The 25,548-nt window shown below is 44.0% G+C and overlaps 1 protein-coding gene across 2 annotated transcripts; it reads left to right on the top strand.

Moving 5' to 3' along the window:
• Positions 1 to 768: 768 nt before the first annotated feature.
• On the top strand, positions 769 to 25,489 carry LOC120451808 (homeobox protein Hox-C9). 2 transcript variants are annotated; one of them, XM_039635764.2, is made up of 4 exons: positions 769 to 1,623; positions 23,825 to 24,003; positions 24,851 to 24,933; positions 24,986 to 25,489. In XM_039635764.2, the coding sequence occupies exons 1-4, from the start codon at positions 921 to 923 to the stop codon at positions 25,236 to 25,238; spliced, it is 1,218 nt and encodes a 405-aa protein (XP_039491698.1). In that variant the 5' UTR covers positions 769 to 920; the 3' UTR covers positions 25,239 to 25,489. The 2 variants fall into 2 exon arrangements, with proteins under 2 accessions (XP_039491698.1, XP_039491699.1); XM_039635765.1 differs by having other exon boundaries at positions 24,996 to 25,192.
• The last annotated feature ends 59 nt before the right edge of the window (positions 25,490 to 25,548 follow it).

Raw genomic sequence — 25,548 nt, 5'->3', positions numbered from 1 at the left:
ACAATCCCTACTTAAGAAATATTAAATTCCAAGAGCTATGTTACTCTATATGTTTGTCCTATTGCGGTCGACATGACATGTGCTTATTAAAATATAAAAAAAAATTATCAAAGAAGTAGCTATTTTCGATAAATGAACTTATGTTGTAAACTCGTGTTTATTGAACGAAACACGGTCAGAGACCAGAGGTCTCGAAACACGGATTCAAAAAGGCTTGTTTTTCCAGTGGAAAATAGATGAGGAGCCGAAGCCAACGGTACAACGAGACATCATTATTGATGACAATTGAGTGGGCCAAAAGAGAGCTGCGAAAAGCGGGTGAGCCAACAATTACGATAATTAACGCAGTCAGCCGCCTGGAAAGCGAAGGGAAAGAGAAGGAAACAGTGTCGTCAGGGAGAAAGCGGGAGAATGAGAGAGAGGGAAAGAGAGCGCATGTCAAATTGTACAAATTAATGACGTTCGCACGTTGACAGCGACTTTTGGGATGGCAAGGGGGGCTGTAATGCCCTCGCCCAACTGCTATTGGTCCCCTGGTTTGCTCTCCCTCAGTCCGTCTCTCTCTTTCGGTTGGCACGCCCCTTTGGCGAGAGCGAGGCGGCGTTTCCAATTAGACAAGCTGCGCAGCTGCGCGAGTCCGTGACGTCATGGGTGCCAACCAGTTTGGAGGCCCCATAAACCAGTTGAGAGAGCTTGGCCAAGAAAGAGAGGCAGAGAGCCGAGCAGCATTAGCATCGCATTCTGGCCACGAGCCATTTTCGTTGTTGGTGTTTGTGTTGCACGTTGTGCCAACGTTTTTCGTGTGAGAGCCGCGCGTTTTGCCGACGCGTTTTTAATCGCCCAGTTGAAAAGAGTTTGGAGCTAAGCCGTAAGGATACAGCCAGGATGTGCTGAGTGGCCAAAAGAAGATACACCTAGAGATGCCGCAAAGAACTCCCAGTCCCGCTAATTCGGATGTTTCCGTGGGTTCCCCCAGTCCGCCGCCCCTGAGATCGTTAAATATGAAACGATTGCGGCTTTTGAGGAGTCCTGTTAGCCTGCAAAACGACCGCCAAAAGTCATCACCCGTCAGGGTCAAGAGTTTTTCCATAGCCGATATCCTGGGGCGAGGGCATGAAGGGGATCGTGTGGAGAAGAAGCCGGAGCGAAATGCAGTTCCCAATGCTCCACCAGGAGAACCTGCTCCCCTCGTGCTGATCAACGAAAGATTGCAAATGCCCGTGGTGCCAAATTGTCCTCCACCGGCTGCCCTACATACATTTTTGTCGCCCGCGCTGCTCCACAGCTATGAGCAGCGACTGGCCTGGGACTACCAGCGCCAGCTGCAGGAGCACTTCCAGGCACAGGCGCAACTCCTCCGCCACATGACCCTGAATCCCGCGATCATCGCCTCCGAGGACGGCAGTTCCGAGCGTTCCCAGCGATCGAGCAGCAGCAATGGCAGCACCGACTGTTGCAGCCCACGGCAGGCGGAAAAACTTGAAAAGCGTTCCGAAGGCGACAGTAAAGATGTCCCACAGAAGTCGCCGGAGGAACAGCCAAGGGGGGTGAGCAAATCAAGTGGAGACACTCCCTTGGACGCCCTCTTCCAGCTGTCCACCAAGAACTTTGACGAGGAGCAGGGTGAGTAATTTTTAAATGAGTGCATATTGTTCTCGAACTAAAAAAAAAAGTGTTTAAGCTTAAAATCATTCCGTGCACTCAATTGCTGTGGAAAACTATAAATTTTCTAACCCAACCTTAGTTGGGAAATGAATGTTAATTGGTAACTGTTATTTTCGGTCTATACTCGTATGAGTGGAATGTCTTGCACCTAAAAATACCCATAATCTTTTAGAATTACTTACTCTGCGTTCGGCGGCACGAATTATCTCACATTTTGCTCTGTGTGCACAACCGCAATCAAATTACATTTTAATATAAACTGATTTCCCAACGAGACCCATCATAACCATTAGCCCGGCCAGCGATTGATCAATTGTTGTCATTACGTCTTGATGAGATTCTGCTTAAGGCGTAAAAACAGTAGTGAGGTCAGCTTGCTCAGCCGAGGTGGCTAAATCAATTTCTGGCCGGCTGGCTGGCAGCTCGCTCGGCATTGCCTTTGATGGCAATTGCCTTTCCCAGCCCCAGACCCAGACCCAGACCCAGTCCCAGTCCCATGCCCAGACTAACTCGAAGGCCCCAGCCCAGTGATATGATGCTGCTCCAACTGCGAAATGCTGCTCCAACTCGAGCTCAGACTCCAGCTGATGGCTGATGTCTGATGTCTGATGGCTCTGGCGCATGCGTATCGTTCGGCATAATTTGCTTAGCGGCGTTGATTTCTCGTTAAGTCGCAGACGCGAACCGATTTATCACACACTCGGAAAAAAAAATGCCGAGAGCCAGTGAGAAAATCATCTAGTCGATTGACTTCCACTATTTACTTCTTTAGGCAAAAACATCAAATAAAATCTCTTCAACTTCCTACAAATTACAAATAGACAATTTAAGCCAGATTTTTTAAAACAGAACCTTAATATTTCTAGGATGAAAAACAATATGTATAAGCCATAACAAGAGGTGCTATGAATGGCTATTAAAATACATTGCTAGCTGTAGTTCCCCTATTTTTTGCGAGTGCACTGACCACCAATCCATCAGCGAACCCATAGTCTGCGCTTTTGTTCATCAGCTACTGAAATTGAATTTACGCGGCGCACGTACATCAGCCAATTGGTTCGTGCTCCACTCTAGATTGCCGCATTGCCGGATTGGCGGATTGCTCGGTTGCTGGGTTGCTGTGTTGCCACAGAGCCATCTAATCAGCACCAGCTGATTTGATCGCTTGATCGGTTGATCAACTGCTACTGGCATTGAGTGCCGCCAGGGATGATTATGATTATCGCCGAGTTGCACTTAAGCGCCGCAGTTTGCGAAAATTGTATTGCATTTTCCCAAGACAGCATCCGGTGTGGAAGTGGCCATGGACTGAACCCTTTCTACTGCTGCCTCCTGCAATTTACCCGGCTGATCAAAAGCCGTAACCGTCCAGTTGAGGAAAAGATCTGAGGCACTTCCGCCTGGTAATTAGGAGCAGCGACAACTCCCATTGCAACGCCATCGTAGCCCCACTTGGGCCTGCTCACCGCTCATGACGATTGCCGGCAGATAAAGCATAAAGAGGCCCATACAGCACATACAAAATAATTACAATGAAAATGGCTGAAAAGTTGCAGCTATTTGAACAATGGACCTGTCGTTAGGTCTTGTCAATTAGGCGTACATACTATACCGAAGAATGGGTACCCTTTCGGACGTTTAAGCGAAGATGAACAGTGCCAGAGGGGTTAGAAGATGTTTGAATGTTATGTTTACTTTCTTTTAATTTGTATTTTCACTTGCCTTGTGCATAGTTTCATATTTTTCCAAATTAAGCACGTTGTAAATAATATTTTATGGCTTGGTTAACATTCCCCCAATCGAAAATGGAAAGTGGCTAATTATAGAGGAAACTACCCCCTTATAGGCCATGCCCGCAAACGCACTGGTCCAAAGGGGTGGAGACTTGGGCACAAAGAAAGCCCGCTCTTGGGGCAATCAGCACGGGTTGACGGTGGCTGCCGCTGAAATGTGGGCTTCATGAAACGCCAAGACAATTGGCACAGACAGCCGCGTTATTGAACGCACAAACGGCCAGAGCGGCGGATGCATCCCTAATTACAATTTAATTACTAAAACTTTCCCACTTGACAAAAGGCGGCGGCCATAGCAGAACACCAGAACACCAGAGCACCAGAAGACTACGAAGACTGCGACGCAGCCGAGCATGAACCACAAAACGCACCGCAACCAGATACATTGACAGGCTCTAGACCAGACGCACACAAGCGCACGGGAAGCGAAGTAAAACAAACTCGCCGAGACTCACACAGATACTCCGGCCACAATGATGATGGCTCTTCGGGTTGACAGTTGATTTGACAGATAGCAGTGTAAACATTTTACAACATGCGGGCTGAGGTCGCGGGGCGGGACCAAGTAACAATAGTAAAACGTGGCCGGGTGTGAGTTGTGGTGCTGCCCAAAGAGTCGAAGCTAATTAGTTCAACTAGACGTATACTTAATTTCGAATGGGAGCAAAGTCGAAAATGTAAATAAGTGGCGGATTGAGCATAAATTATAGTTATAATTGGAAATCCGCACGGAGAGTGGGCCGGTCTGTGCGCTAACTACCATGCAAATGGATCTCAGCCAGAGCTGTTAGAGGGCAATTTTCAGTCACGTCAAATCAAACGATCCATAACCGGTCCACGTCCAAATAGTACTCCCATGTCCCACATCCCATCGGTGCTAATGGGTGGGGTAATGGCTTTTCGAGATTCTACTTTCCGAACAACGTGACACTCAAAATGGCATGCCTTGGCTTAAAACGCCCCTACATTGGTATTATATGTTTATCTGCTGTGCCAGATAGATTTCCATCTTTCGCATTAGTGGCCACTTGCCCCGTAATTGCTGTTCAAATATTTGCCTCCAAAACGACGGGTATTAAAAATCTAGTTCCTGATAAAAAGAATTAGTGCTGCGTGCATCGAAACCCATAAACAATTTAGCAAAACACCTATTTGGTGGACAACAAAAACATGTCTGTTCTCTTATTTTAATGTGCTTTAAATTCCTTGGAAGCTAGGCACAAATCTACTGCACATTCTTTCGATCAATGCGCCAATGCGCAAATTGATCAATTGCACCTGCAATTTCATTCAATTTAAATGTTTCCCATTCAATAGGCGAAAACCTTTGCTAAAAGTCAACCAGCTTTGAGTTCACACTACACATAAATCAAGCAAACAAAAAGAAATCCCGCTGAAGTGTAAAAATAAAATTCATTTCAAATGATTAATAGCTGCACAGGGTTTCAACGAAATTCGTTTGTTAATGACATTAAAACACCGAGCAAATACTATACAAAAATGTGATTCGCATATGTGCTTATTGAATGCTAGAAGGCGAGACTCGTTTGCCTCAATAAAATCGAGAAAAATGACTGCGGGCGCAAACTGTTCGTTCTAACGTCGCATAAAATATACATGAGAAATTGCGAAAAGCCTCCGAGCAGCCGAAACAAGTTGACAAGCCGGCGCTCAGCATAAATTCTCTAATTAACGGTTGCGCCTCAAATATTTTATTAAAAATTATAATTCGCCAGTTGTAAAAGTGGCGGAGAAATATGATTTTGCGTGTCGGCTAACCATAAAGCATTTGCGTTAAAACGAGCCAGCGATAACTACAAAAAACTAGCCGGACTAACTTGGTGGCCCCTCAAAATTGGTTAACTGACTGATTTGCTTTCACTAGCCCTCGACCCTCAGGGATAGACACCTCAACCCTGAGCCACGGCATTCCGGGCTATACCATTTGAAGCGGTACCACTCGGGTGGTCCGTCATCATGGGGCGCCCCTCAAGCAAATTGCATACCTCGCTCGGTCCGGTTAGAGTCAAAGTCGGAGCAGCAGATACTCGCACACTGGGACACTTAGATACCTAGATACCCAGATACCCAGATAGCCAGGTACACAGATACTCACCAGCTGAGAAGGTGTGCGAAAGCGACGCACTGAAGGTGTTGCCTGCACGCTTTTGATGAGCACTAATTGAGCTCAAGTTGCATTTTTCTTCTCTGCCCATTACCCGCGATCCGATCGGGCGGAAAGGGGTCCAGTTCAGTGCTGTTCAGTTCAGTTCAGTTCAGTTGAGTCCCGTCCAGTCCATTTCATCCTCCACTGTCCATCGGCGTCAAGATCAAAGCCGGCAGGCCGTTCATAAAGACAAGCGAAAATCAAGCATCGACAGTTGCACAAGAGACAGCAAATGAGAGAATTAGCCTGCCGGAGACCAGTTCTCGAACTCGGACTGAGAATGAAACTGAATTGGAGTGCAAGTGGATGTGGAAGTGGCAAAGGCAAAGACAAAGGCAGTGGCAGTGGCAGCAGAGCGATAGAGGTGCGAACGAGAGATGGCCAAGGAGCTGTACATTTGGTAATAACTCCATCAGAGCAGGGCCATATGGGAGGCCGAGGCCAACTGTTACCAAATGAACAGAGGGTTGGCTACACGAAGAGAAATCTGGGTGTTTCAGATTTATTGGGAACTACATAATTAATCTACCCTTAGTCAGGGCAGTTCTTAACGATTGCATATTTATACATCTTTTAGGAAATGAAAATAAAATGTGTATATTTAAACATGTGCAAGTACAAACTACTAATGCATTTTTGCCCTCCATACTAGTATTAAGATTGTACCTGAATTGCCTGTAGACTTTAAAAAACATAAAGCTACCAAAAAATATGTAAAATTCCACTAAATTTATAAAATGAAATGTAGAAGCTCTACATTGTTTTTCCGTGTACCAGATGTGCCCAGAAAAGGGGCTGGAATGCGGCATTCAAGTCAGGACCTTGTCAAAGTTCTTAACAACGCATTCGCATTCCCGTTCCCACTGCGATTCGCATTCGTATTCGCGTTTTTGCCAAACATTAATCACTGGCCGGAGTGAAGAGATGGGACCGCCCGAGCTGTGAATTTTCGGCATGTGTCGAACATCAAAAGCCCGCGCCACGCATAAAAACCATTTAAAAACGCATTTTCTGCCTGGCCCATGGCCCCACAGCAACACTCCTCCTTGCTGACCCCGCGGTCCAAGGCGTATAGCCCACTCTGCATTTAGCCAGCAGTCTTGGCCAGTAGTCTTGGCCAACAGGGTCTTGGCCAGGAAACGCAGAGCGCGAGATTGATGCGTTCACGGACAGCCCAGCCAACTACTGCAGCCGGGTGACTAGGTGGCTCAAAGGCTCGGAGGGGAAAACGCATTTCCTCGCGGCTTTTCCAGCTGCACTTTATGTGGGTCAATTGGCGCCTGGTTGGGCAAAACCAGTTCTCCATCCTAGCGCTTGCCATTCTGCAGATCTCAGTACTCACTGCAAGAAATATTGTCCGAAACAAAGAAGAATAATTTTTTTATTTGAGAAAAGAATAACAAGTTTTTTGTAAGGATGACAAACTAATTAAATAATTAAATTAGCTTCTAAGTTAAATATAAATTAAACTTGGTAAATTATGTAGACAATTTCCCTCCTATGGGAGGGAATGGGTTCCAATCCCATGGTCGTTCTGATTATGGATATTTGCCAAGCCAACTGTAGCACCGAGGAACAAGGAGACAAATCATATTTACATGCCCAGGCCTTTGATGATAAATGTGGAAAAGCCAGCATAAATTAAAGCATTCAAATCATTAGCAGCGATGCCGAACAAACGAGCGGCAATCGATGGTCAGAGGGGAGGAATCAGCCGAGCGGATGGGGAAATTATTCACAGCTACGGATCAGGCGACATTAATGCGAAGAAACATGGTTGCAGATGCCCGGGGTGGACCTCCACTTCCTCCCCAGGAACTCCAGGGTTCCAGTTCCACGGCCTGCAAGGTGTTGCCCATCTTCGGTTTTCGTCCATTCGCTGCGCCGACAGGTGCAGTCATCTACTCCACTTTTGACGAGTCCCGAGTATCGTTTGATACATTGTAATATAACAGGATTCGTCAGGGTTTATAATCAGGCCGCTCCGTCATAGGATCATCAAGGAACGCTAAATTGTATAGCGTGGCGGATTCTTAATGTCTTTCGATAAAAACATGAAGTGCAGGAGATCGTGCGCTTGATAAGATGGTTAAATGGGGTATAAACTATATATATTAAATATCAAAGGGGACTTTTCAAAGCACATTCCAAGCCCCGTTGGACCTAATGTAGAAACAAAGGTTAAAGTGAGAACTTGTTCACAATCATTTATTGTTAAGTCTTACATTAGTTCCTAAACGCATTTATTAGTCCGAGTAAATTCGTTAATCATCACCTGTGATTTCTTCAATTCCCCAACCTCCCACTAAAGTCGGATGCACAAAATCATTTCCTTCCCGACGATTGACTTCCCTAATCAGTGCATTAAGTCATTTTCACGCCTTCCCCCGCATTGTCAATACATCAAAGAAGGCATTCTGCCCTTCGCCGGAACATATTCGAGACTTCACTTTAACTCAAATTCAGGGGACGAAGGGCATAACGAATTCGGGAGTGAATAGAGAACTCAGTGATTTGGAAAAACAAGCACAAGTTGGTGTTATTGTCTGGATGTGGATGTTGATGTTGCTATTTACACGCAACACGACTGAGAACCAACCACCAACCACCAACAATCACCGCAATAAAGCAGACCGAGAACGACAAACTTCACGGTAAAATCGAAGGAATCTGTGGAAAATGTTTTCTTCCCCCGAATCGCTTCCTCAGATCGGTATATATATAGTTCTATATGCTGGGCTGCCACTGTGGGCTATGTCAACAAAGCATTTAACACCTTCAGCGGCACAACAGCAACCCCATGTGCTGGTGGCTATTTGTGTAATCGTTTATTAAAGTGTGAAGTAAATTAATTTGACTATTCGAGATGATTGTCGCTGTTTCCAAGGCAAATGACTTGCAATCGCTGACAAGATTAATTAATCCCCTTGCACAGCTGCGGGGAAATCGAAATGAAAACAAAATGTTTGCCTTAATTGATTTTCTCTCCATGGCATTTCTTTTCGATTTCGTTTGCATTCCGTTTTGCAGTGCAGAATGTTATGACACGTCTCGTTATGCCAACGAAAGGCGTTGTATTTCATGTTTTGGCCATTTGCAGAACAGCATTGGTTGAGTGCAGTGCAAAAATAGTATATAAAATATTATCTATTCTAAGAACTGCAAAACATTCATAAATTGCAGACCCTAAGGCTATGGAATTTACAATTACTTTGTAACCAGGGAATCAATACATAGGGTTATAGCCGAAATACGTAAAAACGTAAGCCAGTAAATAGTTGATTAAATGTTAGTGACAATCTGAAAACTATTTGATATAATGTGGGCATTTTACTGAAATTTATATTCATTTTAGGCTTGGCACTTTCAAATTATTTATTCCCCTGCATACATACCGATTGATTTGATTTTTCTGCGTGTAAATACTCGCCTGGTTGTTTGGGGCTGTTTTATGTCCGCCGACATTGCAACGCCCCCCGCCCCCGCCCCTTCTGCTTCCCCTTTCCTCTTTCGGGCTTTAACTTAACTCGGGCTCGTGTGTGCACTTTTGACAAGTAATTTAATAAAGCCAGCGACATGACGCGCTGTTGTTGCCAAAAGGTGTTGCAGTTGCTGCTTAAACATGAATAAGCCACGTTAAGAGCGGGGAGAGGGGAGCTGAGAAAGGGGGAACCACCGCCGTTGGCTCGAGTGCAAGTCAGTTAGTCACTCAGTGGAGGAGCCGAAGCAAGGCAACCTTTAGTTTATTTTCGTAGCCGTTTGATTGCAGCTTGTAATCACAATTAAAGTGTTAAACATAAATGCCAGGGGCCAGTGGGCAACTAACGAATGTAAAAGAGACAGTCAACGAAAAAAACATAAAACATGAAATAAAGGCAAGGAGGCGCACAAGGGTTGCTCACTGGCTTATTGCTCAAGTGGCAAAATGACTGGGGATCGGCCGACGCGACGGATTTCTGGGCTTGGAGTTTATCATTTCACGGACATGTCTACGGGCTGACAGCTTTGGAATTTCGGCAGTTTTTCGATTAATTAATTGACTGCCTGCCAACAGCCAGCCAGTCAAGTTCGAATGCATTTAAGTGCTAAGTTTCATTTGCCATAACAGCGGAACGAGTGAGCAGAGCTAATCAAATAGGGCTGTTTTCTAAAAACATAAGCAGTGCTAACTTAAAATGGTGCTGATTTTTACGTCAATCCTATTGAGCCGTTGGAATTAATACACAGCAGAAAATTTTGTAGATTTAATAAAGAATAAACAACCTCTTGACGATGGGAACAAAAATTCTGATAAAAACTTTTATGGCGAGAATTGATTTTTCACTTAATTTTATTACTTTATTAATGCACTGTATTATTTTTACTTATCGATTTATAATTTTTGTGCCGATTTTGCTCCACCTTTCGACTGATAAAATATGATCGTTACGATCGAACTTCGTGTATAGCTTCGATAGAAATGGTTTTTAATTACACAATAAAACTTGCACATAATCGGTTTAATTATTAACTTGCTTAGTACTCGTATTGCCTTCAACTAACACATTGAGCTTATTTTCAAACATACTGTTAAGTAATTCTTAATAATTCATTGTAAATAAGCATGTTGCGTATAAGGCTTACACATATAATATATATTAAACAATACCTTATAATCGACATTAATTATAGCCCCACAATGAATTATTCTATCAGTGTAAAAACATTTACAATGCAAATCTTAATGCTAAATGCTTAGCCGACAGATCGCGTCGGGCCAACACCTTTACAAATTACAAGTCAGCATTTAAATGGCCGTAAAGTTTATGACTGGCGATCGGACAAATCGGACTCATTAAGATGCCAACCGAAGATCTGTGCCACTTTTCGAGTTGGGCGACCAGAAACCCAGATCTGCGTCCATTAGAGTCGGGCCAGTTAATTGATTTTTATGTGCCAATATCCTGACTGGGTCGTCGGACACGAAACATGTGCTCCCGAAGTGGATCGCCACTTTTCATTAATCGGTTTGGTGTTAATTTATGGCGTATCTTTATGGCCCCGACTCGGAATCAACTGCTTCCGTCTTGTGTCGTCTGTCGGCCATCATGGGGAACAATCCACCACAATCCACCCGGCAGACGTCACTTCAGAATGCACTTGAGTCTCCTTCCAGCTCCCAGTTCTCGCTAATTATGGCAATTAAAAACCACTAAATGTAAGAAAGAAACGAAATTTTCTATGGCCGATCTTCGTCGTCGCCGTCAAGTGTTCCCTCAGCCAGCCTGCCAGCCAGTTGAGTTCAAGTGGCTCGGATTCCCGATGGCCGATTCCCAGGTCCCGATTCCAGTAATGAAAATTGCATCTTAATAAAGCATAATCACCGCTCCCCAAATGGAAGGCCCGAGTGTTTTGTCAAGTAGGAGAGAGCTGCCGTCGGCGGTATCCTTTGGTGCGCAGGATATTGCTCAGATACAGCCGCTGATTAGCCGATTAGCCGATCAGCCGATTAGCCAAGTGGATGGTGTAGGACAGACCGCTCCATTAGCAGGCGCAGTTGCATTACACATTACACATTATTGAGCATGAGCTACGGCAGGCAGCAACTGCAAGTCATAAACAATTTCAATTGCCGTTGCACATTCGCAACACTCAATTAACGCTTTTCAACAAAGGCCCAGCCAGCAATACACAATGTACACTATACACTATCCACTACACTACATACACTGTACCATACAACGGCAGCCACAATAACAATAATAATAATGCATTCATCACTTTATGACGGCCCCACATACAAACTTGGCCTAGACAATAGTGTCAACCATAAAGAGATTGCAGAGCCGGAGCCGCGTATCTATTAAATTATGCTTAACTATGTGCCTTTGTTTGGCCACTCAGTGGTTGTGGTTGTGGATGTGGATGTGAATGTGGCTGTTGTTGGGGCCACTTAAGAATGCGGAGGCCCAAGGCTAAGAGCAGCTGCTGGACAACAAAGGAGCTCGCCATTCGGCCGACTCTTCTTTAGCACTACCACTTTGAGTTCCAAGGCAAGAACTTGCAAAAATATAGCCCTAAAATATAACCCTTCTTAAATAACCCACTCTTACTATTGATTTCGCTATCAAAATCAGCAGCCAGATATCAAGTGGATGTTGTTCCTCTCGTTCAATTTGGCCAAAAGTAGAAAACCCACGTAACGCGTTTTGGCAGGCACAAAAGCAACAGATTTATGTTCGAGTGTATCAAATCGTTTGTGCGAGCTCAGATGTGAAATACGTAGGAAATAAAACTAATTTTTCATAAATTCTGCTTTAGCAAGAGAGCGGGGGACTATTGAATACGGGAATGCAGTAAACATCTCTAAAATACCCTGTGATATCTAAAAATGACACACAACAGTTAAAGTTCAGAATAGATGAATAGGTGAGATGTCAATATTTTAATTGAATTGCAGTATTTCACTTTACTTTTAGGAATTTCGAAGAACTGATTTATACTAACTTTTGATTATTATGAATATATTAAATTGTCCCTTCAAGGAGATCAAATACCAAATTAGTCAAAAATTGAAATCGAATAAAATTCGTTAAAATTGATTTAAAGAATTTAGAAAAAGATTCCTAATATAATTTTCCTTACAGAGAGTGAAATACTTTTTAACTTTTACCTGCTCCTTGTACTTTAATCCATGTTAAAACTACATCAGCTTGGACTCCTTTCAAGTTGTGGGTCTCTACCCACCATCCTACTCAGAAACCAAATTGAATGTCTTTGTATGTCAGTTCAACTGACGCTGACCGCTGTATTTCGCCTTGGGCATCACGCACATTTGTGAACGCCAACGAAATTGTCATTGGGCATGTTTCCAGCCGCGCTTGCCTGCAACACGGTGCGTATACGTAATGGCAGCCTGACTGCAGCCTGACTGCAACTGCAACTTCGCCTGCGGCCGCCGCTGAGCAACTGCATAAAGTGCTGAATTTATGCGCATTTGGCCGATTGGAGGGGCTAAGAGCCAGCCAAGTGGCTGCCAACGGGGCGTAGATTTAATTAAATAAATTCCAAGAGCGACGTCGCCTTTTCTGCATTTTTGTGCGTAAATTTGTATTATAACTGTGCTGATGTGTGCGTGCATGTGCGTCACCTGCAATTAAATAAATCTGCGCATTGTTTGCAGTGCCGTTAAAGCGGCAACCATAAATGGGACAGTAGTACATACATATATGCAACAGCAGGCGTTATATGTACTATCCCCAGGGGATTTTATAATGGATTTTCCCAGATATCTTCTGCATAAAACAGATAAAATTTTAAGTGACCATTTTCCCAGTCACGTTGTTTCGAGCACGCAATTTATTTTAAGATAATGCTAAGAAAATTGTTTAAAGTCCTTGAGCTTTTTAGTAATCATAAAGGAATTACTCCCTAGTAACAATATAACAAATATAAATATGTAATTTATTCAAAAATACTTAAAACTTTAATAAGTATTCTTTTGCGTTTCTTTAAAACAAAAATACTTATTTTGCAGTGCACACAATGATGTGGGCAAAAAGTGCATTTGCACAATATTTAATATTAATTTATTTGGCATGTCATCCGGCGAGCCTCGCAATTACGAAGGCTGAATGTGTGCCACGCCTCCCGCAGCCCGAGTGCCGTGTCTGCCACACAAAAAAACACACTTGCAGAATCAGGCCTACATACTTACATCTAAACCAGACATATATCAACGGCTTAACAATTGGCTCAGACGTGTCGTCAGGTGGCCATTGCCGTTAACCCTCCGCTTTTCCGCCGCCGACCTCCTCGTCGTCCTGCCAATTTCCACTTCCAAGCCCGTTCTTGACGCCTTGCGTGTGCCACTCCCCCGTCTCTCCTTCCACCCATCCGCCCATCCGCCCATACGCCCACCGCCCCGCCCCGCCCTTCCTCACGCATTCTGATACTTTAATTTACGGTCTCGCTCGCAGTTTATTTGTCATGCCAACATGCTGTCGCCGTAATTATACACATAACCGTAACTAGTTTTTTGTGTTTTCGGTGCAACATGCAAAACACTTTTTACGACCCTCGCAACACGAACGCACATCAAAGCGCCATGCAAATGGTCGCTTGTTATGGCTAATGGCTCGGATCGGCCGTAAACAGAACCGAACCCGTTCTGAAGACCAGTCAATAGTGGACGTAGAAACGGTTAACGTGGCTATTTCGGATCAAATAGATACGAAATCGGCTGGGTAATAAGTGTATTTCGCACTTGATTGGAATGTCTTTATCTCGACGATTTCACGTTGATAGACATTTAAGACGAGGGTATCATATACATTTCTGGTGTTAATTAAATTTATGAATAGAGAGAAATGTAAATTATGTAAAAATGTGAATGTAAGTATATTGTTGATTTGCAACTTAAAACTTCAGCTTTATGTTGCAACAACCATAACTTAGATTGAAGAAAACACCAAGTATTGTAAGAGAAACTCGGCCTACGATACCTCTTGAATTTAATAGATTTAAATAAGTCCATCTTTTTATGCCGACTCTATTTCAGTCAAATGGCTTTTGGTGCCTCTCAGCTGGTAGCCAAGTGGCATTTTTCCTCCTTCCCGAGCCACGGCCATCGGCAGTGAACTTTCATTTTATGGCACTCACTAAAAACAAAACCTACGAGCGCGGCCCACTGCTCTTGCTTAAAGCCGCTTATCTGGCCGGCTATATCGATAAACATAAATTATGCGATATTGTCATTGTCGCCCCAAACCGGCGACTACAAGCTGAAAACTGCCAACTGCAAACTGCAAACTGCAAACTGCAAACTGCCAAGTGGCAACTGCCGACTGAAAACGGCAAGCGGGCCGACGCCTTTTCGAAAACGGGCAGTCAACATGCAGGCGCACATAAAAACTCACCATAATGATAACGATAATGATAACGATGCGCAGCGGTTTGTTGTTTTACAGGAAAATTATGTGTTATTAGCGCGCAGGCGCACATGCACTGCGATGAGAGATGCACTTGCTCTTCGTCCTGCTGGGCGATCGCAGTGTTATAAAGATGCCTGCTTTATCACTCGGCTTTCGGGATCGGCGGGATCAGCGGGATCCACGGGATCGGCTGGATTGGCGGATTGAAGATCAAGCAGATCGGGGGTCGTTTCAGGTGGTAGGCATAGTTGGTATAGATTCCAGCGCCAAATTAACTTGTTCCTGAGTTGCGAGTTCTGCTCGTGCCGCAGCCTGCGCCCCAGTCGCATGGGTACTAACGGAAATTTATCATAAATTCCAATACCATACGACTAATGGGCGTTGATTAGCTAATTTGCTGCGCTCGTTTCATTTTCCACTCATGGCTGGCAAGTCATTTCAAATACTTAATGCTCGTTGGCTGTTTTTCGTCGTCATAGCCGTTCGATCAAAACCCTCGCCAGCACATTTGCCATCACTGCACTGAGAAAAAACTGACCCTCAGTCTTAAGCAGCAAATAATCCAATTGATCATAAAGCGCCTTAAGTCAGAGGAAGAACTTTGAATACTTTGAAATATTGTCAAATATGCATATATATTTTTGTTTAAGAAATAGAGAGACAATATAACACTCTAGAAATATAAAATGTACTTTATTCTTAAAACAGCTTATTAATGTATTAATAAAAATATGTAAAAGTTCAGAATAATAACTTTTTTCCCAAGTGCACGGCCAGTTCATCTCCTGTTTGCCGTCGGCCCGTACGCTTTGATCTCCGCTTAGGAGCTACAAATTCATTGCTCGCCCCGAAATAATGAATGAAATCGAATCGGAGCCAAATACCGGGCTAAAACCAAATTAAATGCCGTTTTGCCTTTGTGCGTTAACAGAGTCTGGTTAGGCAACCAACAACGACGGATTAGCATAGCGTGTTGTTACTGTATCATTTTTGGCACGCATGTGCATCGGCCCCCCTTCCCATCCTGCTCTAACTGGACCTGCTATCCCGCTCTCTCTCTCTCTCTCTCTCTCTCTCTATCTTTCTGGGCCCAACAATGAGAAGATTAATTTATGTTATTAAGTCGGCACGGCAGCCTTTGATCTTCGCTTCTGCGAGGTGTAAGGTAGGCCAGTCAATGGCAGTGGCAATGCCGGCACCTGAAGAAACCCAAACCCCCGCCCAGAACACAGAACCACGAACCCGGAACCCTGAACCACAAAGACTCAGAACCACAGAGCCACGAACAATCGATGCGCGTTGGGATCGAGCCCCAGATCGAGATCTACACCATCCGATCCGATCAGATCCGATCTCATCGCATCGCATCCGATCCGATCGCACGACCCTGACCACAGAATCCCCGGCTACCTGCAGAGAGTTAGATTGCCCCTGGTCCTGGTCCTGGTCCAGGTCCTGGTCGATGGGAAATTGGTCCCAAGTTGAGGAAGTCATTCGGAGACTCCGGTTCCGACTCCTAACTTCCACTCTGGCTGCGCATCATTACATTAATTTGTAACTTATGACAGCTTGTCATAATATCAACGATGAAGTCAGGTGAAACGATGCAGACTATAAATGAAATATGTACTTTATATTATAATTATATTATATATATAGTTCTAATATACCATATAGAAATTGGTAACTGAAACTGTGCTTTTAATATAAATTAAATGAAAATATTACAAATATTAAATAAATCGGAAAGAATAGCTTCTTGTTTATGTCGCATAAATAACCGTCATTATTTACGATTTCTGTGGACGCTAGCCCTAATTTCAGTAGCCCATTTTTTTGAGTGCAGCCAACTCCCTGCCGAAAGGCATTCACATTTAATCAAATTTAAAATTGATTCCCAACCAACCTATGGTTTTTGTTGGCGAGCGCTCATTAATAAACACTCGATGTGTTTTCCTCTTGTTCGCCGCCGCTTTGGTTTCGCTGAGTTGTCAAAACTATCGTACAATGTCTCTGGGGCAAGTTTAGCGGCTCGGCGATCGCGATGGTTATGGTTATGGCTATGGCTATGGTGATCATCATCAGCAGGGATCCATTCATCTAGTGGCTGCTTGGGGCATTGTTGGCTTTACATGCCGTTGTCAACGCTCTTTGTTGTACCACCAATAGAGCGGCGGCGACTTTGATCCGGCGGCCAGTTCAAAGCCCCCGACGAACTTCTAACTCAATTAGTGTGTAGTTTTTTAAACGGTTTTGATTACAGCGCATATTTCTTGCCCTTCTTGCCCACAGACCCCATAGACATGCTACTTATAAAGACATTAAGCCAGCAAGCCCATTCCGCGCGATGGGCTGGCCCACATTGGAGTCGTGTGTGCGCGGAGGATGATCCAGGAGTCATCCTCGGAGCTGGGGAAGGTCACTCAATCAGGGCGCAGGATCCCATCCCATCCAGTTGCCATCCTCTCGGATCTCAGATCGCTGCCTGCCCTTTGATCGCATTTTAATGATGATGACCATTGTTAGCTGATGTTAGCGATTGCAAGCCCAGATTTTCACTTAACATCAGCCGCCAAATACCGCCGCCCCAGATCGGGAGGGCTTAAAGAGCATGCAAACATAAAAATGATGTAGTGGATCCCATCCACCACCGAAAGTGCCAGTGATTCGGGTCCAGAGGGGGATTGGGCCAGCATGGGCTGCTCAGCGCCCAAATTGCAATGCTACGTAATTTTTATTGTCTCGCACCGCACAAGCGAAGCTCACACAGTGGTACAAATGTGCTACAGTTAGCCCTAAAGTTGCCATCATGGGAACTCGACTCAGCACGATGTATGTATTTCCAATACCTTAAACTGCAAATGGTGATTTCTTACCACCGCAGTTTAAACAGGTTTATAATTGAACAAAGTAGGCAAACAAAATTTATTTGGGCTTTAAAATTGATGCAACTGCACCGAATTCTTAAATTAATTAAATGTGCCTACAAAAATGTAATCAACTCTTAAATCTCTACTCCCATGCACATTACTTTTCAACGCGGCCAGTACTACAGGTACTGGTTTTTATCGACGGCTTTATGATTTTGACCCACTGTCGCTGCAACTTCATACCACTGCGCCTCGGGAGGCGTCGAAACATGGTTCTTGCAGACATCGCCTGGGATCCAGAGACTGGCTCCAAGCCCCTCCATCTGCACCTCCCTCCCCCGCCCCTTGTATCCGACCCAACTTCCAGTCTGCAGCTTCGTGTTCCACCGAGCCTTACACTGACTGACTTCATTGCTCTTTACGTTACGTTAAGTTTAAGTATACGTTTGCCCACTGCCCGAGCGCCATCTCGTTTAATCTGCCTTTTAGAGGGCGGGGCCATAGTATTTTATACGTGTTGATCAAAGGGAGCCGACACTTTGTCTCGGAGCCGACGCGTTGTCCCCTCCCCCCCTCCCGTTGCCCATCCAAAACTTTGCGTAGCGCATGCGCAACGGTCCGATCGTGAATCATGTGGCGGATGCCAAGGATGGGGATCGGGATCGGAACGGTCGGATGGTCGGATGGTCGGATGGTTGGATGGTCGGGTGGTTGGATGATTGGATGGATGGACGGGTGTCCCGCGAAGGAGGTGTGTGGTGTGTGTGTGTGGCCGCGACTCTTCCCGTCTGAGGCCTACGTATACATTATTGAATTAAGGATGACCACGTTTTCGGCGCTTTGTTTCGCTGCGTCGGAATTGCAATTGATTTGCCAGCCATTAAAATCAATCAAACATAATGTCGGGGGTGGTCCACAGAGTTCACTGGCAATCACAAGTGAAAGCCGCTAGTCCAGTGTCAATTAATGATTACATCTTCAAGTGCTCTTTAGTAATTAATGGATGTTTCTTCTTTGATATAGGTCATGTACTTTATGCTCTGGAGTCCAAACTTGAGGCTTACTTTTCCATAATCTCTATTTTGATCATACATTTTTATATTTGATCATATATTAACATAAAATTACGAGCATGGTTGTTTCTCATTTGATATAGGTCATGTACTTTATGCTCTGGAGTCCAGATTTGAGGCTTACTTTTCCATAAGCTCGATTTTGATCATATATTTTCTGCACCAGCTCCATTTTGGGGCAGTGCAGAGTGAGTGCACATCGCCTGCAAACGATTTGTGGGTTTACCCTTTTGTGTTTATATTGGAGAACAAGTCCCCGGGACGTCGGAAAGAAAGTGCCCCACTATCCGATCGCTCGATGCATGTATGAAGAAATTAGCCATCGAATACTTCTGATTACTGCCCCCAGGTACCGTTGACATGTTCTTCCACTCGCCAAATTGCCGGGGCACTCCGCAATTATTGGCCATGTTAATGTTTACAAGATGTAATATCGCAATCAAAATAGCTGCGGGCCAACATGAACATGAATACTTTACGCTCTGCCTCAACGTACGAAAATTTCAATTAAAGTGAAGGGGCAGAAAAGACCCAGAGAAAGTCCCTTATGCCGACAGCTAAACAGTAATTTCGATGGCCTAAAGGTGTCATGCAGAGAGCCCATACACATAAAAGTGTTCTATCCTGGTATATAAATACTCAGTGATCTTGGGTTAATGTATGTTTTATTAGCCATCCATTCATTCATCGTTTTAAAGGATTTCGATTTTTATTTCGGTTTTTTTTTATCGGATTTGATTACTACAAGGAAGTTTTGAGTATTCAATTTGTTTTCTCTACACAGTACAAATTCAAAAACCTTTAGTTAAAGTTGAAGGTAATCAATTAATTCAGTTTTCAAAAGGTACTTTCTTGTCAGTGCCATTGCCATTGTCAGATATCAAACATCAGAATATAAGATATGCCAGTCCAGAGGCTGGTCTATTAAGCACCAGCTCCTCCTCAATAGCTTCCATTTTTGGCTTAAATGAGAGCACTGGTGATAAACCAGGGCCAGTTCCCAGATCTCCGGGGCGGTACAAATGACAACAAAATACAAAACGTTATGGGGCGCATTACGAGCGTGTAAACAAGCGGCCAACGATGACAGTCTTTCGGTTCGAAGGAAAGACCCCACCAGTCGAAAAGTCGCCAGCTCGAATATATGGAAAGGAAAATACCAAAATTTATAACTTTCTCGTTATGGAGCCGCACCCCGCGCTCCACTTCGATCCGTAATGATAATGGGAATGGGAATCTCCGTGGCCAGCTCACTTTGTCGGCGGCTAAATTTGTCTCATCTTCTTATATTAATTTGTGTTATTGTGTTTCGGCCTTTCGTAGGTCCAGCAACAGCAATAATAATAATAAAAGAGCCAGCAACAAAGGTAGCCAAAAGGTATCGGGTTTTATAACCTGCTCGAACTCATCAATTTCATTGCTAACAACACGCAGACACGCCAAAGTGAGAAAAATATGCAGGGCCCGCCAGCGACTTTGATCCGGTCTGAATCATCGCTGGGATCTTGGATTCCAGATACCATACACCATATACCATATACCAGATCCCGAGATTTCAGAACCCAAAGTAGGCACTCTTATATTCATATTCATTTTCGGGAGCGGGAATGGAAATTCGAGCGAGAAGGAGAGACGCCGGCAACGTCATAAGTAAACTTATCGTGTTGTTTCGGGGATTTCAAAAGATCATTTAGAATAAATTAACCGGGACCTACCGCTAAAAAGATCTCTGATCCGATCGGCTCACAAAGCGGCTCTCCGCAACTTCGCTTTCATTCTGTGCCTCTGAGCCCCAAACCCCAAGCATCAAACCCCAAGCACCAAACCCCAAGCCCCAAACAGGATTAAAATTAGTTTTTGATTACGCTTTCGAGCTTCTGGACAACGCAATTTGTGGTCTGCCGCTGGTGATGCTGCCGCTGCTGCTTCTCCTTCTCTTTTAGCCATAATTAGCGCTTTTAGCCAAACTCTTTTGCATCCGAAGGTCGCCTTTGTCCTTTGCCGGCTCGAGTTGGAGTTTCGAGTTTGGAGTTTTGAGTTTCGAGTTTGTCATAACTCTGTGGTGGCGGCGATCTTATAAAGCTATTGGCAGGTATTTAGGCATCCCAGAGACCTGGGAATGTGAAATTCCTTGCGGTCGTAAATCCCCCGAAAACCCGAAAAGCCCAAGCTCCTAATTGAGTCTTCCGCTGGCAGCCCGATTTCACATTCCACATGTCATGCTTTTGGCCTGCTTTCCTGCCTGCCTTTTGGCCTACCTACTCGCCTTTCAAAGGGTCCGCTGCGATCCGAAGCATTTGAAGAGCGTGTGAACAGCAGGCACCTTGTGGCAAACAATTCGAGAGTTCCCGTTCCCTGGGCATTAGCATTAGCATTAGCCTTATCCGAGCGATGCGATACGCATCTTGGTAGCACCCGAGTATCTCGCCGTTGTGATCTCCACTGCCTTTTATTATGATGTTCGCTTTATGCATCCCCGTGCATCTCCGGAGATTACCATTACCACTACCACGTCCACTGCCACCACTGCCACTTTTTCGGCCGCTGGCTGATCTCGACTGATTGATTTGGAGCTGGCTTTAATTGAATCGTTCGGACTTAATCAACATAATTGCTCCGGCACTTTGAGCCGCACTCTGGTTTCAACCTGAGCCCGAGCTCATTTTCCCAAACAATCTCGATGGATGCGAAGGAGCGGAAGAGCGAGCCGGTCGTGATCCGGCATTAACCAGCGAGCGTTTAATTAATTGCTGTTAATTTATGTGCCTCCCAGTAGCAGAGTCCAGCTAATTTGCCTAATTACCAGCCACACCATTAGCCATGCGCACCAGGAATAGGCTTCAGATGGGCCGTTGATAAGGCACGCCATCTCAAGTCGCGTTGCGCCCATGCACTCGGAGAAAAATCGGTGCATTACATAAAAAATAGGTTCTCCTATAGCTGTTATAATACAGTAGCAGTTACAAAATAAATATAGTAATATAAGTAGTTTACTATTATTGCCATTAATAAATCAAGTCCTTTAAGATCAGTTACCACATTTTGTACATTTATAGAATGTATAATCTTTTGGTGGAAGAATATCCAGATTTGCTGATTTGTCTTTAAATGTATTACACTGAGTGTGTTTCCGGCTGAGGAACATATTAATCCCAAATGATTTGCAACCCAACTTGACTTTTGTAGAGTGTACGCTTCCCCGTATTAGAAGCAGACCCAACCCACAAACCAACGCACAAGGACAATGCGTCATTTTGTTTGTGTCTCAATTAGCAACGCTGCCAGAAGGCAGAATGCATAAGTTATGCATACTTCCATACTTGCAGACAACAGGAGCAGCTCCTTGGACCCATTGTGCTGGATGTCGCCGGGTGGTTAGGTGTCACCGGCAACTCTCCGCCGCCTGCCACAATGATTAGTTATGCTGATGACATTGTTTGTTTGTTGGCCACGACTCGAGGTGTAGGTGTTGACCAGGTGACCGACCAGACGTAATTCTTTTGCCAACCACTTTGGCTTTGCACTTTAGCTCCGTCTGGGCTGTTGTAAGTGCCGCAACTGACACACGCACTCCATGTGGTTTAAGCCATTAACCAGCCTCCGTCTTGGTCCAGCCCCCGAAGTGCAGTTTTCTTAATTAATAAAGCTCCACAAATGGCCGAAAACACACCCACCATCGCGAGCACCGACCAGTTTTTGGCCAACAGCAGGCTTGGCACGGCTTTTAATTAGAGGCGTGGCTAGGACGTGGTATTGATGGCTAGTGGGCCACTTACACTGGATAATGAACTAAATTGAATCGAATTCGGTTAATGCCTGTAACGGGTAATTTAAGAAAATGGCAATTGAGGCTCGAACTATCCACAGGCTTAAAGGTTTAAAAAGTACATTTTGTGTATCTAGTATTAGGCAAGCCAATCTCGCTTCTCCCAAAAATCTAGATTTCAATAGAAGACAAATGTGTTTAGCCAAAGATATTATCTGCACAAAAGATGTTTTCCTAGTCATGCAGTAACGTAGTTAAAAAGTTTAGCTTGCTTTTTTAAAAGATAGTTAATTTTATTTAACATTAGCAAAAACCCGCCGAATGGTACTACTCACACACATTTAAAGTGTCCTGAGGGCATTCCTAGCATTTACCTTTAATTAACTCTTCATGTTTCTGCTCATGTTAATGGAAAACACGTTTATGTGTGCTTCCTACCGCCAAGAATGCCTTCAACCCTCTATTATTGGTGGCAAAGGGCGTTCCCCAAACAGTAGATTATCTAGCCTCACAATAAACACATCAGGATAGTGTCAAAATGGCTTTGGACCCGAATTTCGACTTTAACCGCAAGGCCACTGCGAACAGGGGAATAGGGAATAAATCAACCCCATCATCCTTGCACATTTCAAGGACCACATTCGGGTGTCTTAATTGTTATTCGTCGGACATGTTTGGCAACAACAGTGCTGCCCGCCAGGGTTTCCAGTGCGCAGCTGCCATCTTCTACCGTCGACGGACTTCCTGGTACCTAATATGTAGATCCCCAAAATTCAACCCCAAAAACGAAGGAAACGAACGACGCAACAGCCATTTCCGTTGATACTTTTGCTGAGTACTCACGCTCATTCGAGGCGATCATTCCGTGGGCATATAAACATCGGACATTAATAAACACTCAAGCGAAAGGCGCAGAAATTGAATTGCTCGCGATAAATAAACAATTCCTAATGGGGTTGGGCTGGCTGGATGGATGCCAATCCATTGGGTTCAACCGGGTTGAAAGCCGTTTCCGCCGCGAAATACTTTCGAAAAAAAACGGACGGTAAAAACATCAATCAGCCGCCGTATTACCTTTAAACATGCCAAAAACAAATACCGGCAATCAAAATCAAAATCCAAATCAAATCAAATCCCAATCCCCATCGAATCGCTTAAGAAAACAACACAGGGGAAATCATTCAACACGGCGAGGCCCATAAATGCGATGGTATGGGGATACACGAAGAAGCTAGAGAATCCCCTGCCCGCTGTCTTTATGGCCACCGATTTGGGGATGTCGATTGTCTATTATGAATTCCATCGAACTGTGTGTTTGAAATTGCCCTAACCACGAACATTACAGTGATTGAATTGAGAGTGCCGGTGAGTGCGTAGAGATCGGCCGTAAAAGCGACCATTAAGGCATCCTCGCAATGATCTCCGGAGCCAAAAGCCCCATAAACCCCACCGGTTTACGATCATCCGTGTGAAGCATACAAAAGTGACTGATCGCTGAATAACTTACGATGCCATCACACCTTTCCGAATCGATTCCGCCGCCGATATAGATTTTAATGTTCACCTTTTGCATTGCAGATCCCGCAACGCTGAACATATTTGCCACGCGCTCCAATCCCAAGAAGAAACGCAAGTCCCGCACTGCATTCACCAACCAGCAGATCTTCGAGCTGGAAAAGCGCTTCCTCTACCAAAAATATCTATCGCCAGCGGATCGCGACGAAATCGCCGGCGGCTTGGGCCTCTCCAATGCACAGGTGAGTATGGGAATGTCTGTAGGTGCTGGTCAAGGAGGGAAATGCGATTGAAAGTCAAGAAGTCAAGCCCTGTCTGGCAATTAGCTGTTCTTTCCAATTCTAACCGCGTTTGTTGTAGTATTGTTATAACTTCATCTTTTTCATAGGGAAAATAGTGCCAAGGTCAAGGCAATTTTATTGGAATTAAATTCTTTTTGATTTCTTGTCCTTTTTTTAAAATCTTGTACTTTTTATCCCGTTTTATGTATGAAAAATTAATGATCGTACTGGATTTGCTCAAAGGTGTAGGAAAAGGCAGTAGACTGCTTTTTGGACCAATAAAGTTCGTATGTTCTTTATTAGTTTAATCCGTTAAAAGGATTAAAAACATTTTGATTTAGGATACTCAAGTAATCTAATAATTTTACACCCTGAAACCTCTAAAAACTATTACCATACAATTTTGTTTAATTTTAGTAATTTTTTGTCACTGTCTATCGATGTGACAAAATTGATTTTGGTCACTCCCATACAATTTTCTAGAGAAATGGAACATTCTCCTCGTAGAGAAAATGATTTTCAGTCGACAGCTAGTGAATGGGGGTCAATATCATCATTTACCAGTGCATATAGTATGGGAAAGAATCGTGTTTCCTTTAGCTGTGTAAAGGGTATCTGATAGTCCAGGAACGCTGTTACTTAAATTTAGCAAATTTGATCTATTGTCTGCAAACACATCTAGAATTGCAAGCGATTGCTTGCAAATATTAAAATGTGAATACTTAAAACACACCATCTTGATTTTGAAACGTATTCCCCACTTTGAGTAACAGTGAAGAACAACTAATTACTGTTTCTTTCATAATAGGTCATCACTTGGTTCCAAAATCGAAGGGCCAAACTTAAGCGTGACATGGAAGAGCTGAAAAAGGACGTGCAGTGCGAGAAAATGTCAGCGAACCAAAGCTTTTTAAAGAACGTTAATGACTTGACTATTTTAAAGACCCGACCAGTCAGCAGATCCCAATCGCTCGCACCACCACCACCCACATCACCATCACCCACACATGCAGATCATAGGATCGGATAGGGACAAGGATACGAGTCGGGAGAAGGACAAGGACAAGGATAAGGATAAGGAGGAGCTGCGCATGCTGAAGCTAATGACCCTGATGCGCTATTCCGATGGCAAGTTGCTATGTCAGCAACCACCGGCATCGTATTTGCCCATTTCCCACAGGCAAAACACTGAGTAGCTTAATTTGTAAACTATTGAAAATAACGCTTTTATCTGCATCGATTTTGCCAAAAAAATAAATAAAACCGCTTAGTTTAAAAGGAAATGGCCATGTTCTGATGGCTTAATTAATTCAAGTATTACACTTCCTATGTATAAAATGCACTGCACAACCACCTATGAAATACAATTTTTAACGTGCTAAGCTTAATTCTAATATTCTGAACGGTTTTTAATGTAAAGCTCAAAGTCCAAGATGATAATTCGATTGTGTCTATTTCATTTGTCTTTGTTTAGTTATAAAAATAAAATATTTTGGTCTCTGATTT

This window comes from Drosophila santomea, chromosome 3R, assembly GCF_016746245.2.
Source record: "Drosophila santomea strain STO CAGO 1482 chromosome 3R, Prin_Dsan_1.1, whole genome shotgun sequence".
NCBI classification, from domain to species: Eukaryota; Metazoa; Arthropoda; class Insecta; order Diptera; family Drosophilidae; genus Drosophila; species Drosophila santomea.
This window is presented reverse-complemented; position numbering and strand designations above follow the sequence as displayed.

What these genes read in the sequence shown, in the direction of transcription:
- LOC120451808 (XM_039635764.2), top strand. Translation starts at nt 921, where the DNA reads ATGCCGCAAAGAACTCCCAGTCCCGCTAATTCGGATGTTTCCGTGGGT. An exon ending in TGGGCCTCTCCAATGCACAG is followed by an intron (nt 24,004 to 24,850) that starts GTGAGTATGGGA and finishes CTTTCATAATAG; the next exon opens with GTCATCACTTGGTTCCAAAA. An exon ending in GACGTGCAGTGCGAGAAAAT is followed by an intron (nt 24,934 to 24,985) that starts GTCAGCGAACCA and finishes ACTATTTTAAAG; the next exon opens with ACCCGACCAGTCAGCAGATC.